The sequence below is a fragment of the Pleurodeles waltl genome, chromosome 4_2 (assembly GCF_031143425.1).
Source record: "Pleurodeles waltl isolate 20211129_DDA chromosome 4_2, aPleWal1.hap1.20221129, whole genome shotgun sequence".
In the NCBI taxonomy this organism is placed as follows: Eukaryota; Metazoa; Chordata; class Amphibia; order Caudata; family Salamandridae; genus Pleurodeles; species Pleurodeles waltl.
The window spans coordinates 333,389,080-333,414,952 of NC_090443.1; the positions used below are offsets into that span (position 1 = coordinate 333,389,080).

The 25,873-nt window shown below is 42.3% G+C and overlaps 1 protein-coding gene and 1 long non-coding RNA gene across 4 annotated transcripts in view; one reads left to right on the forward strand and one right to left on the reverse strand.

Annotated features, from left to right (window-relative positions):
- Window positions 1–250: 250 nt before the first annotated feature.
- Window positions 251–25,679, reverse strand: LOC138292642 (thiosulfate sulfurtransferase-like). Of its 2 annotated transcripts, XM_069231354.1 has the most exons (3): window positions 24,978–25,679; window positions 24,553–24,556; window positions 251–7,122 (listed from the first exon to the last, which is right to left on the reverse strand). In XM_069231354.1, exons 1-3 carry the CDS (start codon window positions 25,570–25,572, stop codon window positions 6,831–6,833), a joined length of 891 nt encoding a protein of 296 aa, XP_069087455.1. In that variant the 5' UTR covers window positions 25,573–25,679; the 3' UTR covers window positions 251–6,830. The 2 variants fall into 2 exon arrangements, with proteins under 2 accessions (XP_069087455.1, XP_069087454.1); XM_069231353.1 differs by lacking the exon at window positions 24,553–24,556 and having other exon boundaries at window positions 251–7,129; window positions 24,987–25,679.
- LOC138292643 (uncharacterized) overlaps window positions 20,588–25,873 on the forward strand; it is a 101,627-nt gene continuing 96,341 nt past the window's right edge. The window contains exon 1 of one of the 2 annotated variants that reach the window (XR_011202745.1): window positions 20,588–20,777. This is a non-coding gene — a long non-coding RNA (uncharacterized lncRNA). The remainder of the gene's footprint in view (window positions 20,778–25,873) is intronic. The other variant, XR_011202744.1, reaches the window with a different exon arrangement.

The following is a 25,873-nucleotide window of genomic DNA, read 5'->3' on the forward strand; positions in this document are numbered from 1 at the left end:
CCACAAAACAACAGTTAATAAGAAATTTATCCTTCTGAAAAATAACTTTGGTATATTAACCAGCAACATGGAAAGATAGTACATAATAATCATTGAAATCATCATTTTAATAAAACTGAATCTGCCCCACCAAAATGGATGTGACAAGCCATATGTTAACTAAAGAATCACTTTTCCCCAAAATATATTGTAAGTTACACTTTAAGGAATGGTTGAGCCAAATACCTAGATATTAAATTTTTCATTACACCAAATTGAGTCATAATTTTTAAACATGTCTTTGAAATAGAATGTGTTTAAAGGGAGAACTTCCAATTTGTTTATATGGGGCTTATATCCAGAAACATACGAAAATTTCCCAACTTTCTCATACAAAGCTACTAATGAATTTCCAGGGTTATTCATGTAAAACATGACATCGGAGCAAAATCTATTAAAAAACACAGGAAATAGCTCTGCAGCATAGTATTTTGGAATGCATATTTATTATGTGGATCCCACAAGGAAACATGTTATGATTCAAATCATCAAACATTACAGATAAAAATGTTTGGAATATTTCCAAACTCTGTGTGCCTTTTTGAAATAGCTGCTGCTTACAAACACTGGCAACATGAATTTGTTTGAACAGTGAGCAAATACATTTTAGAGAATGAGAAACCCATTCTTTACAAATTTCTAGCACTACATTTGAAATGTGTTTTTTTTGTCTCCTGCTGAATATAAAGAACTATGCAATCAATTGGGAATGTTAACGACAAAAAACACAATTCTTTCTTGTGTCCTAAGTGCCCAAATACACTAATTGATAAACATTGACAAAGTCAACAGGTCTGGTGTTGACTACCTGTTTTTTGGCTTTATTAATGCTTGTTTTACCATTATTTTTTTCAAAACTGTATTGTAGGGAAAGATGACGAGCCTTCCTCAATGTTAAAAAAACACATTGTCTGCAAGCAAAAATAGTTTTTGTTCTCAAAAAGGACACATTGCCTTAGCAGTCCCTGTCACTGAAGGTAACTACTGTGTGCATGGATGTGCTGTTTGTGAAAGGGAAGAATGCCATCACTCACAATGAAGTTAGTGAATGGCTCACGTGGGTTGATCCACTGCCATATTCTGCAGTGTATGCTGTATGAGCAGAGAAAATGGGAATAACACAATACCACACCATGGATGAAGAAGGCTGGCTGAAAGTCCCTACAAGTAAGTATATTATGAATATAATTTTAGTAAGATCAAATGATCTTGGCCAAAGTGACAGATATGCTATGTGTCTAGCATGTGGTCAAAGGTTATGTCTATTATCACTCAATCTGTGATAGAAAATCTGGCACAGGTGTAGCCTGGTGAATTATTTCTAGATCACAAACTCTGCAGGACGCCGCAAAACTGACTGTGTGATCCCATCAATGATGTCATTTGAGATGTCATAAATGATGTCATCAGATATGTAATTTAATAGGGCATATGGAAGGTCAGAAGCACTACATGCAAGGCACAGATTATAGTTAGTTCACTAAACTATAACTGGCAAATGTCAGTGTTTCTTGTTTTTATATGTTAGTTTAAATTTCAACATCTAACTAGAACATTTTTCTACTTTTTCCCCAATGAATATCTTATATGTTGCTATAAATACATATGTGAGTGTGCTTAGTTAAAGTTGAGCTGACAAGTGTCAGATGATGTTATATGTACATATATATGTGTGTCCATATAAGCTACAGTTGTTCCAGTTGAGTGTTTAAAACAAAAAACAGGCTATGCCATTCGACAAAAACCTCTCCTTGTACACCTGCATGCAAAGAGGGTTGGGCTCAGAGTCTTGCCTATAGCCAGGTGGTGCAACCAACCCATGGTGCTTTTGGCCAATGTCCATGTTTAGCAGAGTAGGGAATATTCTCATAATAGTTGGATGTAGTATATTACCCAAAAAAAGAAAAGAAATTCACTGAACTACAGTTGAGGTGAAGTTAAGGTTAGGATGTGTTACAAACCCTTAACATATTTTTTTAAAGAACCTCTGAAATTCATTTAAAAAAACAGTTAACCCTGGTTAACGGAGCGCTGTCAAACTCTTTCCCCGCTGTCAAACTCTTTCCCCATCCACCATGGCACAAAGCAGCGTTACTGAGTGACGCCGCTCCTCTTCACCCTTGTCATTTAACCATTGGCCCGCCTACTACGTTGTGATGCCTGGGTACGGGGATGGAAATGGGCAGATGGCATGGAAGACTTGATCTCCCTTTATGCAGATGACATCCTCTATTTCCTCGCCCACTCCTCAATCCCCAGATGCATGGAAAGCCCTCCTGGAATTATATGCTCTGGTCTTGATATTACAGGTCAACCTCAACAAGTTGCAGTTTGCTGCACTCCAAGGAGGAACTACTAAGAGCTCCTGGCCCAACCCCCCCACCCCCCGGTGCAAGTGGTGCCTTCAAATATCTAGGAGTATACATTTCCAGAAATCTGGACGAAATCCAAGACCTTAACCTCACCTCTCTAACGAACCATGGTAAGGCGGACCTACAGCATTGGATCTCCCTCCTCCTGCAACTACTAGGCAGAATTGCACTGTTTAAGATGATGATCTTCCCTCGCTATCTCTATGTATTTCAAAACTATTCCCTCCTTATTCTGCATAGCTGGTTCCGGAATCTTGCGGCAATGACCCGCTCCTTCCTCTGGTCCAAGCCCCTGCCATAAATTGCCCTAAGGGAGAGGCTGGTATGGTGGACCTCTTTCTATACTACATGGCAGCACACCTTCTGGTTTTAAATAAATTGATCATGGGTGGATGGGACAACCCAGTTTATAGAACCGAACTTTCGCTCCAGAACCCAGACTGACTGATGGAGATCCTCTCTGATGATTCCCTTCAACATAACCTCCTGGAGGTCACTAGGGTGGCCTTTCACTGTTGGCAGGGAGCGGCTGGATATCTGGGATTGGGTAAGACTCTGTTGTGGAGGGGTAAGTGACTTAAACATGCGCCACAACTCCAAGGCTTTGCCAAATGGGACAGGATTGGCATTACTGTCCTAGGTGCCATATGGGTAGGTGACACAATCCACTTCTTTCACGAGCTGCAAACACAGTTTTCTTTGTCCACTACACAATTCCACAAATACCTCCAGCTACAACATGCCCTACAATCCTACAAATCCCAATTACCAGGCCTCCCTGACCACACTCCCCTAGAGGCAAAACTCCTGATGGGTACACTGGGGAAAGAGGGTCCCTCCCAAATCTACAACACGCTGGCAATAAATGACCCGGATAACTTCCCAGAATTGAAACAAAAAATAGGAGACCTGGATTGGGCCCCTGGAAGAGACGGACTGGACTTTGGCTGTACCTGGCACCCTAAGAGATTGCGATCTCCTCGAGGATGCAGTTTGTACAATTGAACTACCTTCATGCCTTGTACCTGTCCCTGCAGCGTCTCTGGCCAGCGAAATGGCTACCCGATCCGAGATGCCTTCATTGCCCCTGCCCTGATGCAGACTTGTAACATGCGGTCTGCTACGCCCTCGGATTGCTGCCTTTTGGCTCTGTATTGTGCTTGCCCTGACCCGGAGTCTGACCTCACAGCAAAACAAGCATTACTAGGGGTTCTCGACAAGGTGGTGATTGCCAAGGAAACCACTCCTTCGGCAAAGGTGGTTGCTGAGCAAGACACTGCCCAGAAATGGAGAACCACCACCTTGCCAACCCTCTCGGAGTGGTGCACAGGCATAGACTGCCGTGCCAAACTCAAAGACCCTAACTATAAGGCTCGGGTGTCCACCTAAACATGGGCAAAACTGGGGCAAGTGGGTTAGCTACTATGGCTTGGGGCAGCCTCAGGTACTGAATGGGGAGAATGAGTAATGCTGAAGATTGTTATACGTGTGCGGGGTGGTGCTAATCGTTGTGCACTACGGTTTGCCTTGTTTATCCATGGAAAAATACCAATAAAAAATGTTTATACAAAAACACAGTTAAAATACTGTCATGGTTACGAATTTAAACCCCCCAAAAAAGCATTGAAACTCACAAGATATGGTGATCTCTGCAATCCATAATGCACCAAAACAGCCATGCGAACCATAACTGCCACACCAAATGCAAGGCTTATGACTTCACAATATTTATTTATGCCAATAAGGAACACCATCAAAAAGCACTGCACCATAAAATAACAAGGCATTTTCAATCCAATGAATAATACTTTATTCATAGCCATCTCGTGATAGTGTTATTGTGATATTTAATCTTATTTGAAAGATCATTTACAACATTTCTATTTGTATCTGTTACGTCAAGGGGGGGTCAAGAGAACTGCATTTGGTGTGTAACTTGTGGTTTGCATGGCAGTTGTGGGATGCCGCGCTAACCTTAAGTTGCAAACTTTCGTGTCGTTTTGGTTTCTCTTTCTAATGTCGGTTTTGCTGTACTGTGGTAAATAAATTTGAAGTTGACCTTTGGTCTGTAGTAATTAGTGTATTTGCGTTTATTATTACAGCTGCACTCAACGACACATTCTGTTGGACCACAATTATTTTCAGTGGCATGACATACATATATTTATGCTATGGCAGTGAAGGGATAAAATTTGTGTTTATTACCACAGTGTGGGAAAAGGTGAAACACACTTTTTATTGCCTCTCAGTCTACATGCAACAAATACTGTATACAGGGAAATAGCTCTCCTAATAGTCAAGAGGTCTCTTCAATGGGATTTCACCATATTGCACAAAGTTAACCCCTTGAGTGCAGGTTTTAGCTAAGTACAAGTACAGATTTAAAAACAGTATGGCATAAACCGCATACAGCAAATGCACGGGTATATCCTATATTTTACCATTGTTGAAAGAGGGGAGGGCGTCATCAGTCACTCAAGTTGTCGCCTCTTGTGAGTCATGCATGGCCCATCCCCATGCAAAACAAAGGTAATAAACAGGATATTACACACTGCATATATATATAGTATATAGAAATTCAATGAAAAAAACAAAGGTTACAGGGGTGTTATAATTAGGTTCATGTTTTATCCACACAAAATTATACAAATTCAGCAGTTTTAGTTATACTTATAAATATACTTATGTTAATAAACTAAAACTTGTGGCCGAAAGTTACCTTCCCGCATGAGTTATAGTTTCTTCAGATAAGTATAACTTTAAGTATAACTACAATTGCTGAATTTCTATGGTTTTGTTCTGGTAAAACGTGAACCTAACTATAATATCACTGTAACCTTTGTTTTTTTCAGTGAATGTCTCTGTTTTGTTTTTTACATAAAGTAATATGTAAATACTGTACGTTAATACAACCTCCACTGCACATTGCCTTTGGCTATGCATGACGGGAACTTGTCGAAGGGCCCGGCCCGGCCTGGCCCTTCTGCCAACCTCCCCGCATGCATCTAGCCCCATGCTGTGAACGGCCTTTGGCCAAGCGCAGTGGGGGTATGGTGTGTGAGAGGGTGAGTTTTTTCCATTGGGCTTCAGATCTCCAGACCCATCCTGGATTTACACTGGACGTCGCACAGTGTGCTGCGGTGGATCTGCGGATCGGGCAAAAAGTTGGGCAATTTTTTTACCATGAGGGGTCCCCTTAAAGACCAGTCCATGGGTCCTATGTGGTCAGAATACCCCTATCCTGACCCCTTATGTGTGTTTTTATTTATGTTTTCTCCCCCCTGGGGCCCAGCCAAGAACCAAAATAGTGGGCGCAACTTTTCTTTCAGGTTAAGGCCAGCCAATCAGGGCCTTCCTTTTTGCTTGGATCCGCATCCCTTTGTGGACCAAGATCTAGCTTCCTGCCAAATTTGGTGTAATTCTGTTCAGCGGTTCGGCCTGTAGCCGTAGCTAAAGATTGCAAAATTCCCATAGACGTAGAATGGGGGAAAAGCGTTTGGGGATCTCCCCTTCTCCTTGGACCCTGCTACACAAATCACCCTGAAATTTTCCAGACAGCAATTGAAATAACTTGTGTACTAGTTTTGAAAATTTTGTGAAGATTCGTCAAAGCAAAAAGTACTTAGTCTACGGGAAAAGGTGGTCATAAATATACATATAAAGGCACACACTCAGCTCTAAAAACAAACATATATGACAGAATATGTAGCAATGAGCATGTACCATTTCATATACAAATGTTCCTGTGAAGTACATGTAGTTCAAAAAAGGTTTCAGAAGGTTCACAGCAGAAACCCAAAGGAAGGCTGAAGACAAGAGAAAATTGTGGAAGGGGGTTCCTAAAAGGCAAGCCTCTGAACGGCAGCCGGGCTGAGGGTGAGTCAACTATGTCAAGCCTACAGGTGGCTTACTGTAGGAGCAGTGCCTCTGACAGGCACCCAGAGTTGGGACAATTAGGAACTTGTTTAGATCTCAGCAGAGGGGTTACTCAGTCACAATGTTAACAAATATCCCATCAGCCAAAATCTAAATATCATTGTTTTCTATGGTATTTAGATTTTGGCTGACAATATATCGGTCACCATTGTGACAGAGTAATCCCTCCGCAGAAATCTAAATCAGGCCCTTAGTCATGCTAGACATGTAACGATCTATGCCGACAGCCATATTAAGGGTGGTGTAGGCAGCTACCTTATAACCCCGCTACAAATGGTCACATGAGGATCCCAGACTGTGATACATAACTTCAAAAAGTCAAAGGGAGCCTCCAAATGGAAAATAAATCTTCTTTTTTGAAGCTCAAAAAAATTACTGTACCTCAGCTACACATCAGGAAGTCCCTTCCCCTTTGACTGTCGGTGAGGTAGGTCATGGGCAGGGCTTTAAAGCTTTTTTCCCACTTCCCGTGATGCACCCCTTTTATCCTGAATTCCTCTTCCCCTCGCTAATGATGTCCTCTGGTTTGGCCCTTACAACCCACTCACTCCAGGAGCCGTCGTAAACTGCCACGTCCTCCTTGCCTAACATGTGCGCGGCCAGCGCGATGCTGCAAGCTGTGACACCTCTGTGGCACGTAGTCACGAGCGGCCGGGCCAGATCCACCTTCTTCTCCCGGAACAGTCTCTGAATCTCTTCAGCCTGCTTCTGATGGCCAGACTCAGTGAAGACGTTCAGGAACGGTATGTTGATAGTACCGGTAAAGTGTCCATGCCTGAACCCTGTATCCAAAGGAGAAGACAGAAATTTGAGGATATCAAAAGTAAGCCTGATAACTTTGGTCATGCATACAGTTTTCTTAATTACTTGACAATGTGAGAGCATGAGCATTTCCAGCTGGATGACATTAGCCACACCTGAGTATCTTCTATATTTCGTTTTAAAACAATTACAGTGTGTGCATTGGTAGCCATGTGTCATGAGCACAAGTTAAACATATTGGGTCTTTTATAGTTCTATATTTGGTCGTCGTGGAACTGGAGCAGCGCAGACACCATCTCTGCCTGCACAACTGCATCAGTCCACCTTATTGAGACTCATCCGCTGGTTTGGCAGGCAGTTTACTCCAGAGTCATTTGGGGGTGGAATAAACATGGTGGCACGTGGCAATAACTGTACGGTGTTCCTTTTGTTACCAGTGTGATTTCCAAAAACAGACCTCTAAAGAGCCACCATGACTAATATCTCCCATTCATTAGGGGTTTTCTCCCTGCAAGTCGGGGATATTTCTCAACTTTTTCTGTGCTACTATGGCTGATATCACAAACACAAACAAAATGGGTGCTGGTAAGAATGGCTTTGGAGGGGCAACCGGAAGGGTGGCTTTCCAATATCATTCTGGCCGTCGGTGGTTCCACATTGAGGGTTGAACGGACCTATTATTCATCCTGAGTAGGTTCTTATTTTCCACAGTAATACACCCATCCCATTAGTGTGTAAAGCAGAATCCTAAAACTGCTAGAAGACTAAACGATCAATGCTTCACACTCAAAGGTCCAACAGAACGAGAAGAGCATTCCCAATCCCATCCAGCAAACATCTCTATCAGACTTTGAGAACTAGGAGGTTCACTAAGGACAGGGCCCTAGGCCATCTCCCATTTCAAAAATCACAATACAATATTGCTTTATTAGCATGACTAAGTATGTGTTTCTGCAAAAGATTAGTTGGGTGAAGTATTTCTTTTTTATAATCTTGTGCCATTAATTAATCATTATACTTTCAACGAGGGATACCACTTCTTAGTTGTGTAGCATCCAAATAATGTGTCAAAGTTTTTTGGTCTGGGCAGTGAGAGCAGTGGTGCAATCAGTGTGTCAGGGCCCTAATGAAAGAAGGAAATGCCCCACCACACCCCCACATCCCTCACCCCGGCCGCTGTCTGAACTGTGAAATACAGCAATGTCAGTGTTCAGTGAGCCTCCAAGGCCTCTGGGCCCCAGTGCCACTGCACCTGCTGCACCAACTGAAGCTACACTTCTGAGTGGGAGGCCTTTTCACCTTCAAGGCGCAGCAATTTTGCACGATTTCGGTGGGAGAGGCATGACAACGTATAGAACCCGTGTATTCAAAGTAGTAACTAGTTTAACGTAGGGACTAAGTGCTCCCAATCTTTGTAATCAGAAAAACACAGAAAGAGCCCTCGGCCCCCTTGCCAACTGAATGGGAAATACCCTCCCCTAAAACTCTCCTGGAAGGGACCAGAGAGCAGTCTGGTGTTCATCCTAATTCCCCTACATTATGGTTTCCCAGAAGACTACCACTCTTCACTAACTGTTAGGTAACATTTAGCCCTCTAGAAAATACCAAAATTAAACAAACAGAGGTAAAACTAAAACTGGAAAAAAGCTTGAACTGCCAGTATACACTGGGGCACAATACATACCAACATCAAATAAACAGAATGTAAATGGTCCTTCATGTGAGAGTTCTGCCACACCAATGGATAATGTCTATTCAAAATTAAGTACATATCATTATTGTCCATTTGGTGATTATAAAAATAATTAAACCTGTAAGCAACACATTGAATGTGCTTAATAGGAAGCATTAGTGGAACCTATATTTTTTAAAGAAACAATACATTTCAATACAATATTTGTTTATTGATGTTATAGATAATATAAAGGGAAACAAATGACACTAAGGAAATGAAGTGAAGCACCTCATGAGACGAAAAGATTACTAATGTAAAAAAGGCGATTTTGTTAATTTAAGGATCTTTTGCATCACTGGTAGAGGCTAACTTAGTTTTCATCTTGAGACAGGCTACAAACTTCAACTAGATCCTCAGCTCTGTCAATAAATATATGCCATAGTACTCAGGATTATCTACAAACTGAATAAATCTTACTAAATATGCATTATATTTGAAAAAGTCTTCTAATTATTGTTTGTGACTCCCTAACGTGTGCATTCCTACGCAACATTTACGTTTAGGAAGTAGTTTTTAGGTCGAGCGTTAGCGTTCGGCCTGCTGTATACTAAAGTATACAATAGAGTGAGTTCCAGCGTTTTGATTTGTTAGTTGCAGTGTCCTTCAAAAATCCTTGCTTGCTAGTGGTCATTTCTGCCTCTTTGTCCTGCCTTTTTTCACTTTGGGAGCAGCACAAAGTACTGTGTAATTATGCTATGTCCTGTTTATCTCTTCTGGAGGGGACTTTTTCTTTCAGTATTTGCCTGTTTGCCTGGCACTGTGGGTGTGTGTTCAGTCCCTCCTCCCCACCAACTCCCTCTGTAAACATAAACCAACATCAGAGGGGGGGTTTCCAGGGCCAGCTCGCTCTCACTGTCTTCCTCTTGTTATTTTCAGTCTGTGTGGCAATAAAAGTCCAGTCAGTAATTTACAACGCTATGAGCTCTAACTCGAGCAAACACAAGACTATTGCATTCCAAATGCTTGTTTTCCTTGCAATTTGCGTGGCAAGAAAAGTCCGGTTAGGAGTTTACAACGCTAATAACTCTAACCCGAGCAAATGCGAAACCCATTGCATTGAAAATGCTTGTCCTGTGTACTGCCACATATCCTCTTAGCATGTCACGGTCGAAGGGCCGTTCTGCAATCATTTCAAGCAATCACTGAGGAAACTGGACTTCGCTGAAACGGCAGATAATTCATATGCACTAACTCTCCTGTCGCATAGCATCTGAAAGGGGGCACATGTCACCATTTCAAACTGTCATGAAAGAAACTGAGCTACCTCTAGTAGGGAAGCCTTGTAACATGAAACGTGACCTGTCCACTCTGCGTATCGCCAGAGAGAGCTGACATCATTTCACCGGCTAACAGAGCCGCCATCTCTTCTCTCCGCGTATCACCCAAGAAGGCTGCATTTCAAACTAGCTTATCTGAGAGAGCCATTCAGGAGAACAGCCTTTTAGCAGGCACCGGCATCTCTCTGCGCAGCATCTTATCCCGTCAAACTCACTGAGGTACCTTCCTGTTCAAAGTCAGTGAAGCCATTTAACACACAGTACACTCTCGTCTCCTGACAGCTCCCAAGAAGGGCTGGCATTTCATCATATAAGCAGTCATGCGCTAGCCGAGGTTCCTTCAGCAGAGCAGCTTTTAGACAAGGTTTTCTCGCGCTTTCCGAATTGCATCGAAGCCTCACTGACGAACAGCTTTGTGGGAACTGGGCAGGCAAGTAACATCGGCTCCCCTGTGGTGACTGTCAGGCTGACCGTGTCTGTATAATAATAGCAACAATAATAACAATGTCGTTCTTGAGACCGGATATTACAATCCGTCAATGTGGTGCAAATAAAAAGATACAACAAAAGTGGGGAACGTGTCCTCAGCCTCGGAAGAATACACTACTGAGCTTGCCCCTCTGGAATTGGAAAGCTTAACTCATAGAGCTACTTCACCTTTATGGGAAACAAGAAGCTCACACAATTTTTTCTCACGCGGGTATTGTTTATGACACTCACACAAGTCCTCTGTGAAATGTAATGTGTTTCTCTGAAAATTAGAAGAGTGCACATATAGCTTCAGAACGCAAATGTGTGTATTTAGTTCCTGCACATGTGCATAGCACCCCGTATCTCCAAATACGAAAACAAATTACTATGTTGGAGTTATTTATGTTCCATATTTACATAGTGCGGACATTACCATAAGGTATTACATACTTTAGACTAAAACAAGGTTTCATTACAAGAAATACAGAGTTACAAGCAGTTGCACAACATAACACCACATAGCATAACACAACATAGCATAGCATAACATAGCACAACTTAACACAACACAACATAGCATAACATAGCACAACATAAGACAACATAACACAACATAGCATAGCATAACTACACAACATAGCATAACACAACACGACATAACATAGCAAAACATAACACAATATAGCATAGCACAACATAACAACATAACATAGCATAACATAACACACCATAGCATAACATAACACAACATAGCATAGCATCACACAATATAGCATATTATAACACAGCATAACATAACACAACATAGCACAACATAACAAAACATAACATAAGACAACATAGCCTATCAAAACATAACATAGCATAACATAACACAAGATAACGTAAGACAACATAGCATAACATTACACAACAGAACACAACACAACATAGCCTATCATAACAACACAACCTTACACAACACAGCATAACATAACAAAACATAACATAACACAACATAGCATAAGACAACACAGCCTAGCATAACACAACATAAAACAACATAGCCTATCATAGCAGAACACAACATAAGACAACATAGCATAGCATAACACAGCATAGCATAATACAACATATAATATTATAACACAACAAATCATAGCATTACACAAGACAACATAGCCACAAAATTCCATACCACAACACATACATCCACCCCATTCCAAACCAAAACACGTGGGTAAAACAAATTGTAATTTATAATGCCAACAGCTCTAACTCTAGCAAATGCGAGACCAATTGCATTGCAAATGCTTATTTTCTGTTTCTATTGACCCATAAGCAATAGTGGGCAGACTTCAGTACATACATTTTCCATTGATGTTTAGCATATTTTTTCTGGTGTTAAGTAGCTTTATTGTAGATGTGTCTTTTATTTGAATTGTGTTGTGCAGAGGCCTTGTTTTTTTTAATCTTTCTGTCAATTAAAGTGGTTTCCCACTGGGGAAGTCGATGTGTTGATGGAAGAGGTGTTTGCTGGACTGATAAACTTGATTAAGATTCTTGTATTTCCTTTGTAGGCATTACCTATAGGGCAGCTGTCTCACCAGACAATTGTTTTTCCAAATCAAATACATACAAAACATACAAAGAAGTGATTTAGGTCAGCTGGATTCCATCTGTCTGTTAAAGTGTTATTCTAATTCTGCTTCCACCCATTTAGAGTGACTGCAAAAGCTTGAGCACATTGTTCAAATCCTCCTAAGAATAGTTCATTTCTCTTCAGTGATAAATCTGGGATAAAGTGTTTTATTTCATTTATACCTTATATAAACTATATGCTAGCATTTTATTTTGCTTGAAATTTAGCTGCATGGTTGGATAGTGATTTATTTTCCATTTCCTTTTTCAAGTTACTGTTATAGTCTTTACTCAAACCTCAACCACAATCCCTATCAAGGTGAACCACAAAAGTCACCAAATTAACCTGTGCTTAGTCATTTGGCAGCTTGCCACAAAAGCAGTCACTCGTAACTTAGAAGCAATGTGTAAAGTATTTATGCAGCACTCAAACAGTAACAAAGTGGAAACAAAATATACGAACAATCCCACATACATTTTGAAAAACAGAGTACATTTTAGTAAATAAAAGGAGACCAAAACATCAAAAATCCGATCAGTGGAACTGGAGATATGCAGTTTTAAAGCTTTAAGTGAAAATAGTGCCAAGAAGCAGAAAGTGCCAACTGTGTGTATCTGGTCACGATATATCGGCACAAAGTTGTAAGCTGGGCTGACCTCGATAGAGTGTGGGCCGATACAGGGACCAGCTCAGTCCTGCTGAAAAAGTTTCCTTTTCAAAGTCCAGCGAGCAGAGTTCAAAACCTCAGGAGCTTAACTGATGCCATCCAAGGGTCCAGGACCTAAGGAGGCACTTCTTGGAGATCAGGAACTCACTCCAGCAGAGTTCAGCAGGTCTCAGGTAGGTCCAGCTGCAGGTCCAGGGAGGACCAGTTGCAGCAGCTCAATTGAGCAGTCACGGGGAGGTGTTTGGAGCTTGTTGTGTCCCTGTAGCTGAAAGAGAAAGTCATCCAACTGACCCTTGGAGTCTCTCGGGTTAGCCTGGGATGAAGGGAGCAGGTAGATTCTTCCTTCTCAGAGAGCAGGGCAGTCCTCTGAAAAACAAGGCAGGCCTCAAGGAGCAGGGAGGTCTTCTGAAGAACAAGGAAGTCCTCTGGGGAAAAGGCAGCCCTTCTGTAATGTCCACAGGTCCAGAAGTGTACTGACGAGTGACTCAGGTGGTCCGGTATTTATACCTGGTGCCACCCTCTAAAGTAGGGGAAACTAACAGTCCTCCCCCATATGGTTCTGGAAAGTTCCCTCCTCCCTCCCCCTGCCCAGGCTCCAAGTAGTCTAGGGTGAAAAAGGATGGTGTCAAGTTTGTTTGTGAGTGTGCTGGAGTCAGCCCTTTGAAATGTAAGGTGGGGCAGAGAACAGCTGCACTCCTCCCATCTTGGCAGGATGGCCCTCTCCCCGCTATATCAAGGTTCTATTGTTCACTGTCTGAACCCAATACACATTCCTGACAGCGGAGCAATTAACAAGCCCAGGAAGATTGAAACTCTCAGAGGTCCTCAGAAAGTTTAGGGAAGGAAAATGCCAAATTTCTAAAAGTGCCACTTTCAAAACTGTAATTTAACATCTGATTTTCCCATTTAAGAAGATATTAAATTACAATCCATTTGAGTCCAAACATGACATTTCTACCTGCTCCAAGTCAAATGTTCTTAGGTGTATTAGATGTGATAAGGTAACCCAATGTTATCCTACGGGAGTGGTAGGCCTTACAGTAGTGGAAAACGAATGTAGGACTTTTTCACTAACAGGACATGTAAAACTTAAAAACACATATCCTACTTTTTAACTACAATGGACCCTGTCCTATGTGCTGGTTAGAGCAAACTTTAGAGGTGGCTTAAATGTATTAAAAAGGAAGGTGTAGGCATAGTGCAAGGTATATTTTGTTAAGTCGAATTAGTAGTTTAAAACTGCACTACAGGTTGCAATGGCAGGCAAGACACATGCTTTAAAAGGCTACTTTTTTAGTGAGTGGCACATGGAGTGTTGCTGCCCACCAGCAGCACTTAATTTACAGACCCTGGGTACTGTGGTACCAAATACAATGTACTTATAAGTAAATTATTTGTACCAATCAGCTGTAAGCCAACTGCACCATGTTTTAGGGAGGGCATAAGCACTTCAGCACTGGTTAGAAGTAGTAAAGAGCACAAAGTGCTAAAAGCTAACAAAAACAGGTTCAGAAAACAGAAGGGGTGAAGGCAAAACATTTGGGGGTGACACTGCAGAGAGGTCCAAATCCAACAATAATAAATATACATGACACAATTCATAGGCTTGTTATTTAAACAAAAACATCATTAGTAAAACTTCCAAATGGATGGGTTTTTTTAAATGTTAAAATTATATTGCAAGGATATGGGAGCCACATTTAGGTAAATGCAAGTTTTCTTTTTAGTGATATATTATTGCAATAAAACATGTTTAAAAGAATTTAACCATCACGCCACTGCTTTTTTTAATGTTCAAGTTTTTCCCCAGCTCAGTTAGTGCATGAGCCAGAAGTCTGGAAAGACATACTTTGCCCACCCACGTATCTCTTTGTAGGCCTCTTTTCTTATTTAACTACATTTATTTTTTTGTTTTTTTAATTGACAATATAATGTGACAGTTTACCAGATGTTGTGCTGTGACTTCTCAGTTTGGAATTTTGTTTTATTATTTTTTAATTGTGTAGTTTGAACACTATTACTCATGGGTCATGCATGCTATAGTTGCAGTCATTCTTTCCCACTTTGAATGTTTTTGCTCTTTACATTCATAGAAAGTCAGATGAGTGATTCTAAATGTAAATTGTGTTGCAGTGAGCCTATATTATTGTAATGTTGAAAGTATTTATTGAAAATTGAGCATTTTACATGCTTGCTCGCAAAATAAAGTTTCTTTAAACTTGGGGTGGGGTCATCAAATAAGGAAATGTTATGTCAAATTAAATATTTTTCTTACAGAGTTCAGCTGTGTAACTTGATGCTTCCGTTTTGTCCTCATCACATAATGTACAATCTGTTCTGTCAGCTCTCCTCTGCCCTAAAAGATTGAGTGGCCATACATTACTTTTGCTTCTTGGACTTTTTAGGTCTGCCATTATCCAAGAACTTTTGATTATGATTATGATCATGATTTTACTAAACTTTGATATATATCTATATATACATTAATATTTATCTCTCTCTCTCTCTCTCTCTATATATATATATAATATATATATATATATATATATATATATATATATATATATATATATATATATATATATATATAAAAAATAAAAGTTCAAGGGACAGAAATTCAGCAGTTATACTTATACTTATGTTAAGAAACTATAACTTTTGCCCTACAGTTACTTAACGACACAAGTTATAGTTTCTTCAGATAAGTATAACTATAAGTGTAACTGTAACTGCTGAATTTCTGTGGTTTTGTGTGTGTAAAACATGAACTTAATTATGACATCCCTGTAACCTTTGTTTTTTTCAGTGATTTTATATGTTTTTTTAAAGTAAAATAATATATAAAAAATGTACATTAATAGAACCACTGCTGCACATGGCCAAAGGCTATGGTGTATGAGTATTTTTTTGTTTCCCATCAGGCTTCGGATCCGCAGATCCATCGCCGATTTACACTGGAGTTCATGCTGTGCACCGCCATGGATCCGCGGATCAACCTAAAAAAAAAATGGGGCCATTTTTTCCCAATGCGGGGTCCCTCAGAGACCCCTCCATGTGTCCCATGGGGGCAGGATACCTCTACCATGACCCCTCATGTGTCTTTTTATTTATGTTTTCTTCCTGGGGGCCCAACTGAGAATCAAAATGGCAGCCATAACTTTCCTTTCAGGTTGTGGCCAGCCAATCAGGGACTTGCTTTTCGGCCAGATCCGATGATCCCCCACTGTTATCTGCAGATCCCCTGTGGGTAGATCCACATCCCTAAATTGCTATATTTTTTCCTTTAATAACTCCAAAACTACTGAACAGATTTACACCAAATTACAAAAGGGGCTCTTAAAAGACCTCGATCTAGCTTTCAGACAAATTTGGTGTAATTCCGTTCAGTGGTTCGGACTGTAGCCATGTGTAAAAACTGAAAAATCCCTATAGAGACTGCATGAGAAAAAATGTTTTGGTAGCCCCGTTTTTCTCGGCTGCTGCCTGATTAATCACCTCAAAACTTTCCAGACAGCAGCTGAACTAACTTGCATACTAATTTTGAAAATTTCCTGAAGACTCGCCAAATGGTACCAAAGTTATTAGAAAATTTAAAAAAAATTGCCTATGGAAAAAAGTTAGTGCTATCTATAACTATCTACTGGCTATAACCAGTAGGATAAAAAAAAAATATATATATATATATATATATATATATATATATATATATATATATATATACACTTTACATTCCCTTGCATGTACAAACAAACAGATGCATTTCGGCACTTGGCCTTTGTCCATGTCAATGGACTACACACCATTTCCTTTCTCATACATATCCTGTGATTACAGTTTCATGGCTGTACAGGCAGAAGCTAGGAACTGCCATGGGCATGTACTTCACCCCCAGCTACAGAAATGTATTCCTGGCTGGTTGGAGAAGCATGTGGCCTAGGCAGAAGAATGTGAAGCATGGGTTAACATCCTTGCCCACTGGGCACAGTATAACGTCTACCTATTTATTGTGTGGAACAGTACATGACAATCAGCAGAGGAATACATACACTTTCTCAACAGCAATTCCCTTAACTTACGGTTTATGAGCCACATCAGTAACACCAGTGTAACTTTTCTAATCCTCACAGCAGTTGTTCAAGATAATCAGTTGCAAACTGTACTTTAGCACCCCACAGTGGGGTACTCCCTGCTAAATGTGAAAAGCCATAAGCCACGTAGCCTCAAAAGCACCATACCTTACGGAGAGCTACTGCTCATTAAGCGCAATTGTTCAACAGAAAGACACTACCTTATTGCACAGGCTTGGGCACTGAAGAGGTTTTGAGTAAGAGGATATCCTCCATCAGTCCTCAAGAAAGCCAAAGAAGAGGTACAAAATCAGCCACAACAGCAACTTCTAACAGACAGAAGGAAGGATTTGAAGGAAAGTATCCATGTTAGGAAGATTGCTCTTTTCTCCACAAGCTTGTCTCAGATTTGTAATATTCTTAAAAGGAAGTGGCAGATATTATGAGCAGACAATATCACAGGAGAGATAATACCAGCACAAGAACTAGTGACATACAAGAGGTCAGCATAATTGAGGGACTATCTGGTATGCAGTAATTTCAATAACAAAGAGTATCAGAAAAAAGTACTGCGGGGTTCTTCCTGTGCACTAAATGTAAGGCCTGCAAAATCAGTAGTAAGGTCAAGGAGTATGAGATTCCAGGTACAAAGCAAAAGGGCAAAATTCCCATATTGTTGAATTGTAACTCAGAATACACATTATGCTCTCTGAGTGTGACAAGAAGTACAATAGGAGTACCACGCATCCTGCAAAGAAACGTGTGCTTGAGCATATGCGTGCTATAACTAACAAAAACCCAACATATCCAGTTGCAAAGCATTTTGAATTGTTGCATTGGAGTAACCATAAAGAATTGCGGCTCTTTCGCCTGGGCCAAGTACCGACAGGGGAAAGGGGAGGAGATAGGACCCGCAAACTGCAACAACTGGAATTAATATATATTATAAATTTACAGACCAAGATGTCTGTCGGCCTCAACAGTGAAGAGGATCTTTGGGCCCACAATGGAGAATGATTTTGATTTTAGGACCTTATTTGTGCACTTAATATAAGAGCCTAAATATACTTGTAGGGCGGGAGCTGGGTAATTTACATGGTGAGTTTGGCGGCGCGGTGTAGGATTGATCTATGTAACGGAATAGAGAACATGCTGATGATACATCCATACAATTTAGGTATTACGTTATCATAAAGGATAGCATTTGAATGCAGACTTTGCCCATTTATGGCATCATTCAAGTATGAGGATTGTCCCAGTGACTGTAACAAGTATTATTAATTGCACTGATGTGATTGTTCACTGCGTGCATCGACTTTGAGTTGAGTATGATGATTAATTAATATGACAACGGCATTATACTATGGATGGCTGGCTCACTGTTTTATGGTCTCTGTGTGAGTTATGATTTCTAATATTCGAATGTAGAGTTTGCCCACTTGGGGCATTATTTTGTATGAGGGTAATCCTAGTGCCTGGACTGAATTCAATAGATTGCTCTTATGTAATTGTTTTTAGTGCACAGTGATGATGAACTGAGTATGATGGAATGCTGGATGCATTGTTTAATTATTAATCAATGTGACAAAGGCACTATGATATGGATAGATGGCAACATTTTAAGATCCCAGTGTCAGTAATGAGTTTTTAGATGTTATAAGATGGCTGCCACATTCACTAACACAATTGCACCATGCTCTAAGCAGTAAACCTTTGCCTGTTTCCATGAAATTGTAATCACGAGCTATGTATAAGAAAGGAAATGGCGTGTAGTCCATTGACATGGATGAAGGCCAAGTGCCGAAAGGCATCTGTTTGTTTGTGGCAACAAATTCAGCACTAAAATGCCTCATGCGTACCCGTCGTTTATTCCCGCAAGGGAATTTAAGCTAATGGATTCATGAGTTCTACCCTCACAGACAGTGACACTTGCTATGTGAGGAGCGGCGGCCTTGGTGGAATAAAGATCATATATATATATGGGTAACGTGAGCAAGACCAAACAGTCGAAACTCGTCATTGGGACTATTAAATTCACCGCTGACGGAGGTCTGAGTGCACGTTTTTCTTGCTTGGAGAAGCATTAATTGATATTCTGGTTGCTCCACCGGCAACACGCTACCTTTGTACCAGTAACAGAGCTCGAAAGAAGTCTATATATATATATATATATATAAATATATATATATATATATATATATATATATATTATTTTTTTTATTTTTTTTAAAGGGGCTGTCAGACAGTCTTCTTCATCCATTGGTCTGTTATTGTGTCATTCATATTTTTCTTCCATCCACTAAAGCATAGAACATGGGGCAATGGATCAGCTCAATCCACCCACAAGGAGCACATCCACATACAAAAGAGTTCCCTTCAGTGCCAGAGGCTACAGTGACAATGTACGTTTTCTGAGACCAAAAACACATATTTGTTTTTACCCACTTTTTTATATCGGTGAGGGACCGGCAGCTTTTTTTTACTAAAACTATGATAACGTCAGAGTCTTTTCAGGTGTCTGTTCTGTGAGCGAGAGAAATCTGCACTGCTGTATTTTTCTACCCCAACAACAGTCAATGGGGCTTGTTCCCTTGCTTGCTGCACCAGTGCACTTGGCATCTTTGCTACGCTACTTCATGACATAACTCCCAGTGTGCAATAGTGAACCTGGAGGAAATCAGTAAACAATTCAAAACTATAGACGTTGTCAGTGCCGCTGTTAGTTTGTGGCGCCATGACACGTGTTCAGCATGCATATGTGTCAGAGGTGAACGGACATGTAGAGAAATGGGTAGACATTCAGTGTTTCAGTTGAGATAATGTCAGACTTGGACAGGTAGATCCGGGACATCTTAAAGATTTTCGGGCCCTGGGCCAAACATATTTTGGTGGCCCCTGTTCGGAACAGTGTTGATTTTATGACCTTCCATGCACTCTTTGGCTTGGTCACTGACAATGCACAGGCCCACGCTTTCAAATTCTAAAGTTGCTACATCTAATATTCAGGGATAGTGATGTGTGTTTTCAATATTGTAACCCTGCAGCTACTTACTAATATTACTGCAAATTATCTCTGTGACACCTTCCCATTTCTCGTTAGTGAGGACCTGTTTTGAGCTTAAAGAAACTTCTTTTTCTGGAAGTTTCATGCAACATAAACACATTTCTCTGCAAAATGACTGTAATTGACTCTCATACAACACCCATAATAAAAATTAATTAAAGGATAACGGTATTTGAGTCATTTTATGTTTAATAATCATTCAAGGAAGAACTGTGTGGACAAAAGAGCTGGCTCTATTGCGGGTGGGGGCTGAAAGGCTGGGGTCCTGGGCTAGAGCCCACTTTCCCCATGCCTTAAAACTCTGAGGTAGACCCATCTGTAAGACTGCAAGAGCTGGGACTGAGTCGGTCACATGTCGGACATAGGCCTTTTGGTGTGGCCCTGCCTTTTCAGTGTTCAAGAACTTTGGACTCTTGACACCACACAGAGATCTGAAAGTACAGGAGGCAACAGGAGTGAGCTGTGAGGTTTCCATATAAACTTTAATGGTTAACAGAAACATAATGATTCTCAGGTGTAAAGGCTTCATGGAGGTCACTGAGGACTTGGAGGCTATGTCTAAGGTGCAGGTCTCACACTCATCGAAGGAGACTGTTCTCGAAAGTGTGAGGCCAACACTGGGCGATCGCAGCTGTGGCGCAGTGCGCAAGAATCACGCCCAATCAATGAAGCTCTGTCCATAGTTGAGGAACTCGCAGCCAACCAACGGTGAGACTGCACTACAAGGCTTCGGACTGCCACACAATGACTGCATCTCTGGTTCAAGGTGTGAGATTAACAAATACAAAAAACTAGGCTCACTAGAATTATGAGATTTTCTGGTTGCAGCCTTTTCCGCATAATTATGGAGTTGCTGTTTTTGCCACATAATTCATCTCTAGCTGCATAATCTGAAAATTGGTACAAAAATCTTCTTTCTATTTTAAAGGTGTCAAAAGCTACTAAAATCGATGTGACACCTATTGCTGCACAGTGGATGGATCTTTGCAACGGTTTACTGACCTCCTTTCCCTTGTTTATTGTTGTATTTCGGTGCTAAACTAGTACTAAATGTGGCGAAATCTGTTCCCAGGCAACCTGTGTAAAAATCACAAAAGTGCACATAATTTATCTTTTCTTGCTCTATAATTTAGGGGGCCATGCCACATAACTTCGTACTCCAGTTGCCACATAACTCCAGTGGCTCTGAATAAAACTCTGCTCCAAAGGGAAAGCTGCATATCCAGCAACGGACACTGTGCTCTAAAGTGTGAGGAATGCACTCAATGAGTGCATCTACTACTACGGTCCACGCTGTGCGGCTCACACCCGACGAACAACACATTGCCTCAAGGTGTGAGACTTACATCCAACAAGTAAGACTTTGCAGCAAGCAGAGTTCTCAAGTTCTCATAATGCATAGGAGTGAGAATTAATTACCATATGTGATGATATCGGAGGAAATTATGGCACACAATCTTTGGCGTCACTGACAATTCATATAATGTCATAAATGAGAACAAAAAGTAAAATGATTACATTTACATAAAATTCTCACTAAAGCAGGCTCCTGTCTTACAAAAGCAGCAGTGTTTCAAATGTCCACGGCAGCGCTTTCCATGAACTGAACGTGCATGTTGGTAGCGGGCCCACGGGGGCGAGGGCATGGCTTCCAGAAGCTTCGACATCTGGCAGGAAATCACACGGTAGATATCTGGATAAAGGCTCAATCAGATTTCAGGTTCCCCGCCTCACCAGGTACGACGTTTAACTTGCTGTGAATGAGATATCCGCCCAACATCCATAAGAGTGAGTCTCACTGGCAATCAGTGAGACTCGAGGTCTCTATACTGAGAGCTACACAAAAGATTTGCACCTGTAGCCCAAAGTCTGAAAGGGTGCGTTTAGGTATGAACTTCACAGAAACAAGGGCTGCCAAACAGAGAGAGAACGTTGTGAAAAAAGCTTTGATTAAATAAAAGAGGCGGGCTTTAAAAGCTTCTCTCGTCCGAAACGTATCTGTCAATCTCTAGGTACATCTTGATGTACAGCGTTAAAGGCAGGGAGTAACTATTTAGCGCACTTGTATTAAGTACTAGTTTATTTTGTAGTGCCCGCTGCAAAACCTTCCAATATTTATACAAGTTGATTCCTAAATGGGAAATTTTACTCACCCTAAGGCCCTGATTTATATTTTTTTTGCGCCGCATTAGCGTCATATTTTGATGCAAAAGCGGCGCAAACTTACAAAATACAATTGTACTTTGTAAATTTATGCTGCTTTTGCGTCAAAATATGACACTAATGCGGCACAAAAAAAGTAGAAATCAGGGCCTAAGTACTCCCTGGGGTATAGGAAAATGCAGAGACACTTAGCTCAGAACTAAATCCATCCTGGTATTTTATAATCTAAGGTTCCACATGGGGTACACCCCTTAACAGGGCATGTAATTGATTTGGAACCTTCTTGTACCTATGGTTGAACAAACGTGTCTCATCTGATTGTTTTAGTGTCCCCATACACCCACCCAGGGCCAGCCTTTAGCATGTGCAAGCTGGGCCTACTTCCAGGGCACCAAAGTCCAGAGGGGTCCTGGAGCTCCCCGCTGCAGTCTCCTTATGATTTAGGCCCAAAGGAAAGTGTGTTTACAAACTTTTCTTGAAAGATTCTGGCACCCTTGTCAGCCTTTTGTTTGTTCTTTCAGGGTGGAGCCTGCAAAAGCGTGAGCTAGAGCATGTGTCTTCCTTGCGAGCTAGTATTGTTAACAAAAAGGGCTTGGAGACTGCCCATTGCTTAACATTTGTTGGCTTGTGTGGCACTTTTCTTTAAAGCCTCGTAATTGGTCACTGCGGGCCAAGCATCATTTCCGTTCATTCTGCGGAGCAGAGACCAAGCACTGATTGATTCAACTAAATCAGTGCCCATCTGCACTCCGGACGTGATTGAGGTACTATTTTGATCTTTTTAACTTTTAGCATCCTGCAAACAAAAGACGTGTGACTGACAAAAACGTGCCCAGCAGGACAAACAAAATTGCAACGTTTTATTTTCTATAGTAAAATTTCTTTTACTTTGCCAAGTCTTATTTTCTCACTTGGCAGAATCATGTTTTGTTTTTGCTTGTGGGCGCTGTTATGAAAAGATGCCCATTACGTTGTACTAAATATTGCAAAGCAGCATTGTTTGTTTCTTATGAGTAATTTCCAAAAAGATGCTTTAACACATACTCATGCAGCACACCCCAATTTACTCCACTCCAGTCCACCTCATTCCAATCCACCCAGCTCCACTCCAATCTGCACCACTCCGATCCACCCCACTCCTATTCACCCCACAGTCCACCCACCCCACAACCCAAACCACTCCAAACCAAACTCACTCCACCCTACTCCAATCCACCACAATCCAATCCACCCTACTCTAACCCTCCCAGTCTACACCGATCGCATCCATCACACACCAATCTAATCCAATCCTATCTGCCCCACTAAGTCTGCCCCATTCCAATCAAATCCACTCAGTCCAATCTGCCCCAATCCACCCCACCCCACCTCACCCTGCACCAATCCACCCCACTCCAATCCAGTCCACCCCACACAATTCAATCCACTCCACACCAATCCAATCCTTCACACTCACCAATGTAGCCCACTCCAATCCAGCCTGATCCAATCTACCCCATTCCAGCCCACCTCACCACAATCCAATCCACCCAACTCCAATCCAGTTCACCCACCCCATTTCAATCCACCCCACTCCAGTCTAATCCACCACACTCCAGCGCAATCCACCCCACTCAGATCCAGTCCACCCAACTTCAAGCCAATCCACCCCATCCAATCCAATCCACCCACTCCATGCAATACACCCGACTCCAGTTTACCCCAATCCAATCCACACCACTCCATTCCAATCTCCCCACTCCAATCCAATCCCACCCACTCCTATCCAGTCTAACTAATCCACCCCACTCCAATCTACCCCAGTGCAATCTACCCCACTCCAATTCAATCCACCCACTCCTATCCAATACACCCTAGTCCAATCCACCTCACACCAATTCAATCCACTCCACCCATCTCACTCTAATCTACCCTATTTCAATCCAACCCACACCATCAATCCACCCCACCCAATCCAATCCACCACACCCCAATCCAATCAACTTCAATCCACACCACTCCAGTCCATCCTACTCCAGTCCATCCCATCCCAATCCAATCCATCCCACTCCAGTCCAGGCCACTCCAATTCATCCCTCCCCACTCCAATCCTCCCAACTCGAGTGCAGTACCCCACTCCAATCCACCCCATCAATTTACTCCATCCAAACCACCCCAGTCGAATCCACCTCACTCCAATGCACCCCTCCACTCCAATCCAACACACCCCACTCTAATTTGTGCCAATCCAACCCACTCTACTTAAATCCAACACATCCCGCTCAATCCACTGCACTCTACTCCAATCCACCCCACTCTACCTCAACCCACTCCAACTGACTCCACCCTTGTCGACCCCACTCTACTCTATGACACCCTCTGTCACTGAGCCACTGAACTCTACTCCCATCTACACTCTGCACCACCCTACTCCCCCTATTCCACTCTATAGCAGTCTACTGTAACAAATCTACTATACTCCCCCTACTCCAGAACACTCCACATCACTAACATTTAGCCTTGCTGAACAGCAGCCACACTGTTGTACAACATGGCTAAAACACATTGCCAAATCCAATTCCTCTTGCATAGGCAAGACCTACTGGCTTTGTCAATGCTTGCTCTATTCATGACGCTCCGTAATCCTGCCTCCTCACCTTCCTCCTACTCCTCCGGAATTTTCAATGGATAGTCCAATAAAGACAGTGGGAAAGGGGTGGGGTTTGGTTTCATCCAGGCTGCTCTGCGCAGAGGCCAGTTGTGCATCCAGCACACGTCCACTCACCTCGTCACCCAAGGCCTGGCTCAGCGACTAAAGTGATACTTTCCTCACCTTGCTCCTGCACAGTGCCACGGTACCGTCCCTCGGACCTGGAGTCCACCACCTGGAACTTCTTGGTCTGCAGATTTTCCAGCATCTCCTCGAAGCTCTTCACAAGGCGCCGGTCCAGCTTGGCCTTGAATTGGGCGGGCTCTGGCCTGGCGGCCTCGGCAGTCACGGGGTGGCCCTCCTTCACCCAGTTCCGGAAGCCGCCGTTGAGCACCGACACCTGCCGGTGCCCGAAGGCCCGGAACATCCACCAGGCCCGCGGGGCGTAGAAGGAGCCCAGCGGGTCGCCGTCGTAGACCACCACGTGCGTGTTGTTGCCCACGCCCAGGCTGCCCACGTAGTCTCCGAAGGCCTGCTCGCTGGGCAGCATCACCTCGTAGGGCGAGGCCTGGTCCTTGCACACCTCGATGTCGAAGAACGAGGCGCCGGGGATGTGGCGCTCCAGGTACTCCTGGCGGGCGTCGCGCTCCCCGGGGGGGTAACTAGAGGTGTCCAGCACTCGCAGACCGGGCCCCAGCCGCCGGGCCCCCAGGGCCTCCGCCAGCCACTTGGCCGAGACCAGAGCCTTGGAGAAGAGCTGGTTCGCCATGTTTAACGAGGGTTTCTTTCAGACTATGACAACCTTCCCGAGTTCCCCTGGGTACTGGGGTGTAGTGGTCTTCTTGTAGCCAGCGAGAAATGCTCTGGTCCAGTGAGAATGAGCAAACCACTCTAGGCTGACATCTGAAAAGTGAAAGTCTAAAGTCCAAGGCAAGGGGAAAGGGTAAGAAGATAAGGAACGAGAGTGGCAACAAATGAGCGAAAGGAAGCAGAGAGCAGCAACAAACAAGTGAAAAGCCTCAGAAAAGTAGAGGAGTAGCCAGAAGTGAGATGTACACAAGCACTTGAAT